The sequence below is a fragment of the Tinamus guttatus genome, unplaced genomic scaffold (genome assembly GCF_059628265.1).
Source record: "Tinamus guttatus ecotype Peru unplaced genomic scaffold, ASM5962826v1 Tinamus_guttatus_pri_ptg000198l, whole genome shotgun sequence".
NCBI classification, from domain to species: Eukaryota; Metazoa; Chordata; class Aves; order Tinamiformes; family Tinamidae; genus Tinamus; species Tinamus guttatus.
Window position 1 is genome coordinate 4,594,381 of NW_028288732.1, and position 12,558 is coordinate 4,606,938.

General features: G+C 41.0%; 1 protein-coding gene across 1 annotated transcript in view; it reads left to right on the forward strand.

Annotated features, from left to right (window-relative positions):
• Positions 1 to 9,879, forward strand: part of LRRC31 (leucine rich repeat containing 31) — a 12,420-nt gene extending 2,541 nt beyond the window's left edge. Inside the window, exons 3-10 of the mRNA XM_010220041.2 lie at positions 759 to 908; positions 1,171 to 1,338; positions 3,844 to 4,011; positions 4,867 to 5,034; positions 5,798 to 5,965; positions 7,089 to 7,256; positions 8,430 to 8,597; positions 9,546 to 9,879. Coding sequence (XP_010218343.2) covers positions 759 to 908; positions 1,171 to 1,338; positions 3,844 to 4,011; positions 4,867 to 5,034; positions 5,798 to 5,965; positions 7,089 to 7,256; positions 8,430 to 8,597; positions 9,546 to 9,865 — 1,478 coding nt within the window. The 3' untranslated portion in view covers positions 9,866 to 9,879. The remainder of the gene's footprint in view (positions 1 to 758; positions 909 to 1,170; positions 1,339 to 3,843; positions 4,012 to 4,866; positions 5,035 to 5,797; positions 5,966 to 7,088; positions 7,257 to 8,429; positions 8,598 to 9,545) is intronic.
• The last annotated feature ends 2,679 nt before the right edge of the window (positions 9,880 to 12,558 follow it).

Genomic DNA, 12,558 nt, shown 5'->3' on the forward strand with positions numbered 1-12,558 from the left:
CCTTTGAGAGTTTTGGCTAGGAATGGGAAAGTGATGAGTGGGCAGTTCTTGTGAGCAGGGATGACTGTTCTGTGCAGTTTTTGACGGCTCACTTTTGACTGTAGGCATTAGATGATACTAGTGAGACTGTTTTGATTGATCTGCTAAAGGGGTTTAGAGAGGAATGTAAGCAATTTTCCTTGCTGTGCAAACTGCATTGAAGAAGAAGCTAAATGGGGGTGGCTTTGCGAAGCCAAACACAGCAGTACTGCCTTGAGCAGAAAATGCAGGAAAATGGACATGGGCTGTCATGGAAGAAGGAGCAGGATCACTGCAGAATCACAGCTCCGCTCAGTGCTAACTGGTCAATGTGGTCCGTATTGCCACAGAACAAGAAGGGCACGGAGCTGGTTAAGTGGTAAGTTAAGCGTCCAGAACACCTGCAGCCCAGAACTTTGCAAGAATTCCTTGTGCAGATGGCTGCCCTTGTGCAAATACCCAAAGTTGCTGCTGTAAAGTAGTTTCAAGATGTGCAACAGGAGATTCTTCTGTCATTTAGTATCAGCAGCTTTGTAGTGATTTAATCTACAGTGGTCTTATCACTCAGGATATTGATCCACTTTGATGTGGTCCTCTGAATCAAAAATAGAGCCGTGTTTACTGCCGAGTTTAGTTGATTTTCTGGAATCTTCGTCTGGCATCTGCAGACAAGGTTTTGACACTGTTAGTTGCACTGTTAGTTGCAGAGGTAACCAGAGCCCTATTTCTCTGTTACACAGATGGACTTTCACATCTTATTTGTGAAGCAGAGTCACCATCTGGTAAGCAGAGATTTAACCAATTCATGCAGAAGCTGGGAAAGAAACCCAACAGCGAGAATCTGGATCTAAATAATTGTGCTTTAAGTGCAACAGATGTAACAGAGCTGGGTAAATATACATTTTATTCATCTATACACAATGTCTTTTTGTATTTCTTATTTGCCTATTCATATATTCACTCACTTCTTTGGCTTTTCTTTCTTTGGTCTCAGTCCTGAGACTTCTGCTAAACATCTCATCTGGTGGTCCAGCCCCTGAGAAATGTTCATTAATGAATTAGGTCCTCGTACAGGTCTGTGAAGCAGGTAATGTCTTTATGCTCCAACTGCAGATAACATGACAGATAACTTTTTTTTTTTTTTTTAAATAGCTTCTTTACTGCCATATCTTCCAAAGCTGGAAGAGATCAGCCTCTCCTGGAATGGTGGTGTTGGAGGGTCTTTGAAAGCTCTCACTACTCAGCTCCATCATGTGAACCTATTAAAAGTTCTTCGACTTAACAGCTGCAGGCTGACGGCTGAGGATGTCACTTCCTTAGGTACAGACTGGCATGTATTGGTACATTTATTTTCTGACTGTGTGGATCTATTGTATTCAATCTCATTATTTCCTTTGTTTTATGCCTACTGGTTACTGGACAATATAAACTCCCAGCTGTGAAGTAGTAGAAAGTACCTGGACTTATGAGTGACCTTATACCTAAGAGTAGCTCTGGCAAGGTCATTGGTTGGGACATAAAGCTTGCACAGGCAGAAGGGAGCAGAATCCTGTTCCAGATGGGAAAATGCTCTTTCCTGAAAATGGATTAGCATTTTGTGGACTAACTTTCAAGTATCTAACAGTAGACAGAAGAACTGGAAGACAATTATTTAATCATGATAGGGTCAGCTTAGGTAGGTCTTACTACTGCATGGATGGATGTAGTGCACATCACACAGAATTTGGTGAGTTGAGGGTGTCTGGAGGAAACTAAAAACCTAGGAAGCTTTATGACTTTTTTTTTTTTCTCCCAAATCTGGGAGATCTGCTTGCATCTTTGTCTGGAGTGTCTGCAAACAAAGTATGAGATCTGAAGGTTTTTAAGGTGGTATGAACTCAGGTCCTCATGCTGAGTCATTTACCACTGGGCCTGGAGTTTACTGCTGGGGCGGATCTCTGCTATGTGTCTAGAAAATGGACAAACTCAGTGAACTAGATATTCTGAAAAACTTCTGCTTATTCTGCAAGCTCTACAAACTGGTCTGGGTTAAAAAGCTGGGTTTTTTATGTTATGCAACTTCAGTGGTTTTTCAAGAGAGATTCAGGAATTTTGGCATATGTGGTCTTAAGTCAAAAGTAGCTCATATTGTCTGCTGGGGAGGAAAATCCATCTCTAAAAAAGCTGGTGAAAATAATTGGTCTGTTTCTGATGAGGGTCAAACCTGTGTTTAATTTTCTATGAGTTTTTTGCATATTTATTTTTATTTTCAAGCCCCTTCCCCCCCCCCTTTTTTTTTGGTTAACTCTTTGTATTTTACCCTCTACATTTTCAATGTATTTCTTTGCTGCCCTTTCTTCTCCTTTCTGGATTCGCCTTTGCAGAGACACACATAGCTGATCATGAAAGTTTCATTTCCATTTTGAGATGTGGAACAGCAACAGTCGACTTGCTCTTTTTTGGCTGCAGTTTTGAGGAGTATGTGTGTTTAGTGAGAATATGTTTAGATCAATAGTGCCTGCTTGACTATGTCCATATCAGTCTGTGGAAACGTAGGCGTTTGTGGACTCGGTGGGTACGTTCTGCTCAGAAAATAATGACCTCAAATATAGTCATCGTATCAGCCTGCCCTGTGTAATTGCTCTGAGCAGGTGCTGTGAGAGGCGATAGGAGAACCATTCCTTGAGTTATATCCCTTTATTTATCTTCTGGGTGGAAAATGTATCTGGAATGCTAGTCCGTTTGTCAAATAGAAACAGGCAATACTCCAGAGGTAAAAACACTCAGCTGTAGGGCATTGTTCAGAGTTCTAGATGGAGGCAACTATTTTAAATAAAAACAGAAAAAAAACAGGTAAAATATAAGACATGTCCCTTTCAAACCTGGAAAGGGACACATCCCTTTCTCCACTGACAGAGCTAATTATTTGTAAAACTTTTATCAAAAATTAATTCTGAAAACACTCAGACATGAAAGGGTTTTCTTATTAAAATGTACCTCAGTTATTAGGCCGATGACAAGACTTTAGATCAAAGATTTGCTGTGTGACACTTTGAAATTGCATTTGCATATGGTCTGGTTAATTGGTCTGTCTTGGAAACTAGTTTATGCAAATATCCATCTTCCTCTCCCTTCAGCAGAGGAATTTAGGAAGCTGGATCTTGCAGTGGGATATTCGTATTCCAAAGAGTGTTAAAGCAGTTCAATAGCAGGAGCGTCAGGGCTGGAAAAGACTATTTTTCCTGAATGTGCTCAAAATTGGTGCTGTCTTTGGAGGTCATAGGAAAGATAGTTTGGCTCAAAATAGTGCTCAGTTTGATTGATTCCTTATGAACGGAGTCAGAGTTCTGTTAGAAATCAGTTTTTTAAAGTTTAAGACGCAGCTATGAGAAGACTTCTTTCATTCTGTTCAAAATAACTTGTGTACACCCTGCAAAGGATGCTGTAAGTCTGCTAAATAAAAACAAGCAAAACTGTATGGGAGAGTAAATTCAGACTTGCTGTTTCTATTGCTTTCTTCATGGAATAGACTTTCTGGATCCTCACACAGGTCTACAGTGATGGTCAAACAATCCGGTGAATATTTGAGAACCTGCATAAATTTAATGTGCTGTGTGTGCTGTGACAATGATTTGTGATCTATATTGTTCCTGTTGGACAAGGCGAGAATTTATACAACATCCCTGCAGTAGCAACAATTCATGGCATATACCAGTTTTTCTAATGAAAATGTTATGTTTAGAGAATTAAATGGTTAACTTTCCCCTTTTATATTTTCTAAAACTGTATTTTTGTCTTGTACTGAATTTGGTAGGTAGAATGAATCACCTTAGACTTCTTTCATAGGAGAAGCATTTGAAATTGTTCCTCAGCTTGAAGAACTGGATTTATCATGGAACAGTAACATAGGTGGAAAACTATCGCTGCTGACAAAAAAACTCCAGAAAGGCTGCAAGATAAAAATTCTGAAAATTACAGATTGTAACTTGACAGCGAAGGATGGAGAATCCCTTGGTATGTGTATCCACACAGCTGACCTGAAATCCTGGCTTCACCAAAATGTAACTCATTTGACTCAGCTTATGGCCATATTAAACCCAATATTGTTTGAAAGTTCTTTCACATCAGGCTCTGCATTATAACAGTGATTACCATGCAGTGTTGGTATTTGTTGCACTTTTTTTTCCAAAGAAAAGTGGCTCTTTCTAATCATGTGAGGTAGGATTGAGAAGAACTAGATCTAAACTGCAGTCTGCCTGGCTCAGTGGTCCAGGGTTGCTGGATCTTTTGAGACCTTGAGCAAGTCATGTAATAGAGTATTTCCAGAATTGATTGCCTCAAGTTAAATAGCTAAATTTGTTGTTAGCTATAGGGTGTGAAAGAAGGAGTGAGGAATGGGAATTTGGGTGGAGTTGGCAACCACTTTCCATCCCTCCCTTGTTCTTACCGTATCTTAATCCTATGTGCTCATTTGAACTAATTGTATATTTTTAATAAATTTTCTCCCTAAGAGAAGCCCCTGTTCATGCTTCTGATCTCCAGATCAGAACATGAAGTCCTGTATTTTTTTATTAGATTTTTATTTTGTCATCCTATTTCTTCTTTGTATTCCTGCCTTTTTTTTTTTTTTTTGTCTCTGTCCTTACTCTATCTTCCTACAGGTTTTTCACTGATTTATTTGGAGTCCTCTCTTTGTTTTGCTGTATTTTTTGCTTTTTTTTCGATAGAACCGGAACTTGGTAAGTCTAAACCACACATACGGGCAAACCCAGCCTATCTCTTCCTGTTTGTCAGAGTGCTCTATTTTTTTCATGTTCTCTGACTATACCAGACAATTACTAATTCTGATTTTCTTTTCTTCCTTCCCAGCTCAGATTCTAAATGTGATCTCAAACCTTGAAGTGTTAGATCTCTCAATCAACAAAAACATTGGCTACAGTGTGAAGATTATTGCACAGGATCTGAAAAATGTGCCAGGCTTGAAAGAATTAAACTTGCATATGTGTGGGTTAAAGCAAGACAGCATCCAGGCCTTAGGTTAGACTTTACATTCAGAAAGACTTTCATTCTGCATAAACAGTACATGTGAAACCCATTTAAGAGAGGCAGCAAGGTGGCATTTTGCTAATGGTTTGGCTCTTTTTATGGACAATGATTCTTTCCTGTTTGAGGATGGATAAAAGATGACAGAGACTTGCAGTTATCTTCCCTGAACTCAACCGTGTGAAAGTCAGTGGGGAGGGTCACCCTTCACGACACTTGTCTGAGACCCATCTTAGGGAAGGTTAACAGCTCTCTAGATGTGCTTGCACTCCTCAGGCAGAGCACAGAAGAGGGCACAGACCTGCTAGCTAGCTTGCAGAGGAGCAATCCCACCTTCAGAAGGAATTCCAAATTCACCACTCTCGCTTAATGAATGTCCAGTGAAGCTGGATGAAACAGGGTTGTTATCTGTTATCTGTGTCTGTCCCAAGTGGAGATCTTATCCTTAAGACAAAAGAACTGGCTCGAAATAGCACCCCCAGTAGTAATTTCTGCAAGAGGCTGAAAGTTGAATGGATTTAGAGGGTGGACTGTTCTGACCCAGTGGATGGGCTAGCTTCACCTTCACCTGCTCCTTTGGAGAAGAATGGAGTTGCAAACTTTGTGGCATTTCTGTATAGCTGTTGTGATTATACCCTGAAGCTTAGCCTGAAAGATTTGCTTTCAATACTTTGTGCAAACTTTGACATTAAAATAAATAAGTGCTAAAGTCATGACCTTTGCTAGTGTAACAGCCATGTTCACTTTTCCATTTCAGACTCTGCTTTAGAGCACCTGGCAGAGCTAAGAAAATTAGACCTATCATGTAACAGAGAGATCGGTGGTGGCTTTAAAGACTCAACAGCTCATTTGGCCAACTTGAAAAATCTTGAATTCCTTGATCTGCACCAGTGCTGTATAACAGAAGAGGACATGACTATTTTGTGTAAGGGCATGTTCAAGAAATCCTTTAAGAATGCATGTTTTTGACTTCAGAAAATTGGCAGAAGAGATTCTGGACAGCCTAGTGTAGCAGTCTCAGTACTCTGGGGTAATGCTGTTTTGGGCAGTTCTGGAAGTGCAGTGGGGAGGATAGATTGCTCAGCCAACGCAAAATGGTCCTGTGCTATATCAAAGGGAGTCACACAGTGGCTGATGCCGTGTAGAACCAAGGGCCTGAATCTGCCAGGGTTCAGCCCCCTGATGTGAATGTAGGAACTGCCACCAAGAACTGGTTTTGAGCACTGCTTTTGTAGAGCACCAGTGATTTTGGAAATATCCAGAGAAAGTTCCTCTGTTGGTAAAGATCGGCCTGGATCCAGAGGGTCCCTGTACATGGAAATGTAGCTGCCCAATCCCCGCTTAGTGAGCACTATCTAAAGTACAGAGTGATGTGAGGAGCTCTTTTACTGCTGCTACTCTCTGCTTTATGGAGAAGCTGAAAACTACAGGCTGAATAGATCAAACTGCTCGTAACTACGAGCAGCTAGTAGGAAGAAGTACTTGTTTCCCATTTAATCACAGACAGTTGATTTTCTGTGTACTTTCCATTATCACAGCTATTCGACATGGTCTTTTACTCTTTGCAACAACATGACACAAAGCCTATATTGTCTACATATTATTTGCCATTATTAAAAAAAAAAGATAATTCAAAAAGCTGCTGCTGAAGCAATGGGAAACACTGACTGTTAGTAATATCGATTATGGTTTATTTTTAATCTCTTACACATAGTAGACCTAAGAGAGAATAACCACATTAATAGACAGTAGCAGCGAAGACTTTGGAAATATATCCCCTACTCATTTAATGCTAACTGCTTGACCTTGAAAATTCCAACAGCAAAGCCACACTCTGACACCCTTCCACACAGTGCATAGTAACTACTTTCCTACATGTTCCTACTGGGAATGAGTAAAATGTTATCCACTGTAAATTTGAGTGTCAAAACTTGGCCTTGATTTTTGGATTGATTTAGAAAGAAAAGAAATGATGTCAAATAAATATATAGTAACACATACTTTTTCTAGATCTGTGACTATCTAACAAATATTTCATGTTTTCAAAGCCCAGGTGATACCTTTACTCTCCAGTCTTCAAGAGCTGAATTTATCCTCGAATAAAAATGTAGGAGTCTCATCTGATCCTCTTCTCAGCAGGCTCAGATTTCTACCAAAGCTGAAGTCTGTGGCCATCAGCAATTGCTGTTTACAAGAAGAGTCCTTCTCGTCACTAGGTAGGAATGATTTTAAGTAGGACAGAGCACTTCGTTCTTTCTCAGTTGGACTCTGAAGATCCATAATCATATTATGCTACAGGTCCTGAATAAAAAAGTAATCACCTTGTTCTTGATTCTGGTTGTCTTGTGACAAAACCAGATTGCAAGGGATAGCTGAGCACTGGGAATACTACGGGACCAGCTGGAAAACTGTTGTAAGTCTTCTGTCATTCTGCCTGACTGGGTGAAGTCCTTTTAGTCCTTTAGTCCGTTTTCATAGATTGCCTAATTTTAAAATAAGAACCACCAGAATGTGATTTATATTCATATTAAGTTTCATGTTATGCAATTGATATTATGCTGGAATTATAGTTTGGTTGTACTGCTGTATTTGCAGCTTGCTAAGGTAAAGCCTCAATTAACATTTTTTCACCTCACTAGAGGTAGTTTCAGTAGGAATGGAAACAGTGATTGCAGTAATGGGGGAGAGATTGCATGGCTATGAAGAAAAGTCAAGCTATGCCCAATCTAACACAGGATATTTAAATTCAGCTTCATTTGACTGCTTATTGCAATCTCCAGGGGTTAGTGGCTACACTGGGCCTTTGATAGGGGGTCCATCTGGCACGTAAAAACTACATACAGAGAAATCTGTTAGTTACCGTGTGTTGTGCAGTTGGTGTTTATTATTCACTGTTTATTAGTTGTATTGAAATTCACAGCAAAACTTGACTGCCTTCAGCAGACGATTACTATATTTATATCATTGCAACTATATAAGATTGTTGTCTTGGAAATCAGTGTAAAAATATACAGTGTGTTTCATCTTACATGATGAGTTCACAGCAAAAATTGCTATCTTTAGATAAATATTAAATAGTTTAAAAATTAACTCCTTATATTAAATTGACTTGAGTGGGGTAAAGCCAGGCCAGTAACGTAGGCAGAAACAAGAGAAACCTCTTCAGAGATCCCTTAAAACCTGCTAAACAGGCTTTTGTCAGTGTTACATTCTTTAAAGAGTTCAAGAGATTTTTTTTTTTTTTTTGGTCTGGCTATTAAGATTAACTAAGTCATTCTAAGCTCAAGCTTGTTAGGAACCTATTTACAGGTGAATTGGCGGTGAGGTGTCTATTGAGGCCATGCTGTTTTCTCTTAATAAGCAGAAGTTACTGGTCTTAATCTTTTCAGCTGAGGCTGCCCTTCACCTTCCTGAACTGGAGATATTAGACCTTTCTTGGAATAAGTGCGTTGGTGGGAACCTAAAGCTGCTTTTGGAAGCGCTAAAGCTTGCGACGGAGATTCAAGTGTTAAGACTGAGCAGCTGTAACTTGGTGGCTGAAGATTTGGCACTTCTAAGTACGTATAACATGGTATTTACTAGCAGTCAAGGAGCCAGGGTATTTAAACCACAATTCTGAAGGGACTTGTTCCATGGACAGGGCAGGTTCTTGCATAAATGACATGAAAAGATGGAAAACACGGTAGTATTTTTCCCAGAAAGAGATTTCATGTTGCTGAAGGCTGTATGTCATATACATGCAAGTAATAGAGTCATTACCAGCTTTCAGTCCACTAGGTGCAACTCTGGAGTCACACAGTGATGGGAGAATTAAAATGGAAATGTTCTAGTTCACTTCTTAGCAGCTGCTGAGAAATGCTGGCAAATGGGAACCCAAAGAAAGAAAATATTCTAAGATCCTTTAAAAAAACTGTTTCTTTTAAAAACATTCTTGTGAATCTGTAGGCCCAACTCACGGCTGCTGAGCGTGGGAGGTTGGTAGAAGTTCTGTGATAGCTATTAAGGGTTGTAGTCTGAAGCCTGGGGAGATAGAGCCTGAAATATCACCTTTGCTGGGTGGCTACTTCGCCAATTGTACATTAAATTCCCAGTTCTCTTGGGGGAAAATTAGGCCCACTACCTTCCCACAGTGCGGTTGGCTGTTGTAATTGTGTGTCCTCATCTAGTTTCGCTTTCCTATTTCTAAATCTCCCTACAAGACCTGCCTGCCTTTCTCAGGTGGCACTGGATACTCCCTACAACCAGCTGACAGGTTTTCAGGCTGCCACAAACATGACAGTTTTTAACCAGATGCTCTGTTCCTTTTGAATTGCCTGTGCTTTAAGTACACACACCTTCAGCCTTTCTGAGACCAATAGCAAGTGACTGGCACGTTTTGTATTGCTAGGAGCTGAAACGTGCTGTGTTTGAATGTTGAAAGGCCTTGAATAATATGATATTAAAATACCACTCTTCCGTAACCTTTTAAAGCAATGATTTGCTCTTTTGTCTGTCATTTCTTTCAGCACTACTGACACAGGGTGGTCATCTAGCCAGATTACGGAAGCTGGACTTGAGTTATAATGACAACATCTCTGACGAAGGGTGGTCTGCCTTCTGTAAAGGTTTGTCAGTATTCAGAGGACTGTCAGAGTTAGATATCAGTCTTCGCCCATCGTCTTGCCGTGACTGTGGGATGTGGTTCAGTGAGTTGTTTGCAGCACTGACAAAGCTGCCAGCACTGGCAGAGCTGGGGATGCAAAGATGGGTCCTTTCGGAACCGCAGTGGAAACGACTGGAAAGCTTTAATGAAGACAACAAAAGAAGCGTTCGCTTTGACTGGTGACGGAGTTTGGAAGTTCCTCATAGACCTTTCGAAAATACCCGCATGTGAACTAAGTATTTTATTTCTCTGATTTTGAATACTCTCCCATTTTTAGTCATCTTTTCTTTCGAGCTCTTGAAATAGTTCCAAAATTATATAAACCTGTTATTTAACCTTCCAAATACATGGATCCTTATATTTAATAACATATTCTTTCCTGCTCTCTGGGCCGTGCTTACATTGCTATGCTGAAACATTACATGGGCTTAATTTTGGTGTTGTGAATGCTGCAATGCCTGATGTTAGAAGAGCAGTGGACATTTCAGATGGGGTGTCCCAATTCGTCAGCGGAGATGAGCACCTGTGTCGTGCACTATCACATATGGGTGGGCAGTATGAGTATGAGTGTGTATAACGAAGGTGCTTTTATATTCAAATACTTGAATCCAGTGTGTTTTAAAGTTCAGTCTCTTCTCCGTCAAAACTTTTGTCTTTTCATGAAAGTATTAAAACTACATAACTGAGAGCTTTGGAAACCATCCCAGTAACTCAGGATTATGTATTAGTCCAGTAAGGAGAACACAAGGGGAACCATACCAGCTCAGCTCTGGCCCTTGCTGCCTTCTGGTGGTATAAATGAGTCCTGGATATGGAATCAGCATAAAAATCAAAGTGAGGAAGAGTTGACTGGTGTCTCTGTAGGCCCTGAGAGCCAGGGAAGTTCTGGAGTACATTAGATAGAGTACGTCCTGGTATATCAGCAAGAATTCTGGATGCAGAGCAATCCATAAATGTTCTGGATGAGGCTATGCAAATATTTCAAGATACTTTCAGTGGTCCTTCTTATACTGGACTGTTTCAGCCTTACCCCTTTTGCACCATCTGACCCTCTTAGGAAATACATCACAAAGTCAAAACTCCAGGTTTATGGGCCTCATCTGCAGCATATCAAGGCCCATGGCAATCCCCTTAGTGCCTTCATGCTTCCTGCATTCAGGATTAATCCATTAACCTTAGCAACACCTTGTGAGGTAGGCAGTGTTCTTATCCTTGCCTTAAAGATGGAAGAAATCAGCCCAGGGAAGCAAAGTCTGTTATTCAAAGCCCCAGGACAGCATCTAGCCAGGAGCAGCACTCTGCTCTGAGCCTGGGACCCATTAGTGCAAGCACCGACTCGGGACACTTGTGTGTCTCTTTATTAGATAATTTCTTTGGGGGGGTTTTATTAGATTTGCTTAAACAAAGCCCAAATCTGGCATAATCACCCATGTCATAGAGCATGTCAGCCCACACGTGGATTCAGTGGCTGCAACGGGATTATTCATTGGTAAGATATTTTAGGAAGTAAAGATATTAGATCTGCCCACTGAGTGAGGAGTCTTAGAGAAATCCTGAGCTTGAGGGATAAAGCCCTCAATTAGCCCTGAGCATGTCTACATGTTGCAGCAATCTTCTGGAGGAAAGGCACAGCAGGATCACTCAGTGGCACTCTCCTAGTTTCCTGGGACCCTCAGCAAATTCCCACACGCAGAAACAGGTTAATACTCAGTTTTCAGACTCAGTGACTCTTCCAACATCAACTTCTGACTGGTGGGGCATAGATAGCAGCTAAGCATGCTGTGCTCGTGCTGCTACTTTGCTTAATCCCTGATTTCATGTGAAGGTCTCCTACAATTTCCTCCTTCCAGTTTCAGTTCCACTGTAAAATCCACTTGGCACAACCAGCTCTGAGAAACGTGAGATGGACCGGAGCGCCTGGTCAGAGGTATCAGGGAGGTGCTGCAGTGTGTGATCAGCTATTTCCTGCAGAGATCCTCATCTTCTGGAAGGAAGCAAAGAGTTCTGGTTTCCGTTTCATGCGGGGCTGATGTTCTTGGAGTCTTTCAAGTGGTGAATCAAGCCAGGAGAGTTACTTCTAATGCAGAAATACTGCTGTGTCTATTAAACACTTGCACACCAATCTCTTCTTGCAGTCACCTGCCTTTTCTTGGCTCTGCTTAAATAGACCTTGGGTTCAGCTGAGAAAGTGTCTCTACCCATTCTGTGAGAATCTCTCTGAAACATTCCTGTCCCATTTGAACTGGACTTGTAAGTTTAGGAGTGTACTTGGCACACATTTAATGTTAAATGTCTGTTGTAATCTTTCTGCCTTGACTGGACATCAGTGTTGGGATTTCTTGCTGTGTAATGCTCTGGTTCCTTGTTCTCGGCTCCAGAGCACCGTACAGACTCATGGTTAGCATGGTTAGCTCCCCACTTGCTTTTTATGATGTCCTCCTTGTCCTGTGTCATGATTCTGTCATGCCTCTTGTCCCAGTGGAAAGCTCTCTATTCACGTATATGTACCTTTTATCTTCAAGTCTTCTTTGAAATCTCTCTTCCAAGGTTTTCCTCGTCGGTAGTCCCTGCCCGAATCATCCTACCTATGCCTTCACTTAGGGTGAAAGGTTTTCATAAGACCCCTCCAACCAATCAAAACAGCATCAGTCACCTAGTAAAATGGAGAATTTAAAGGTAGAGCAATCCTCGTTTTCTTCAGCTGAAGTCCCGAGCTCTGTCCTAACTGGCAGGCACATTAATGAGACTTCAGTTTCAACAGATTCAAGAGCCAAACAGAAAATAGATCCATACCCTGGGTGCAGATGCAGCTCACCTCACTCAGAAGAGCAGTTTTGGAGAAGGAGCTCTAGAAAGAGCTGTGTATTAGTGACCCT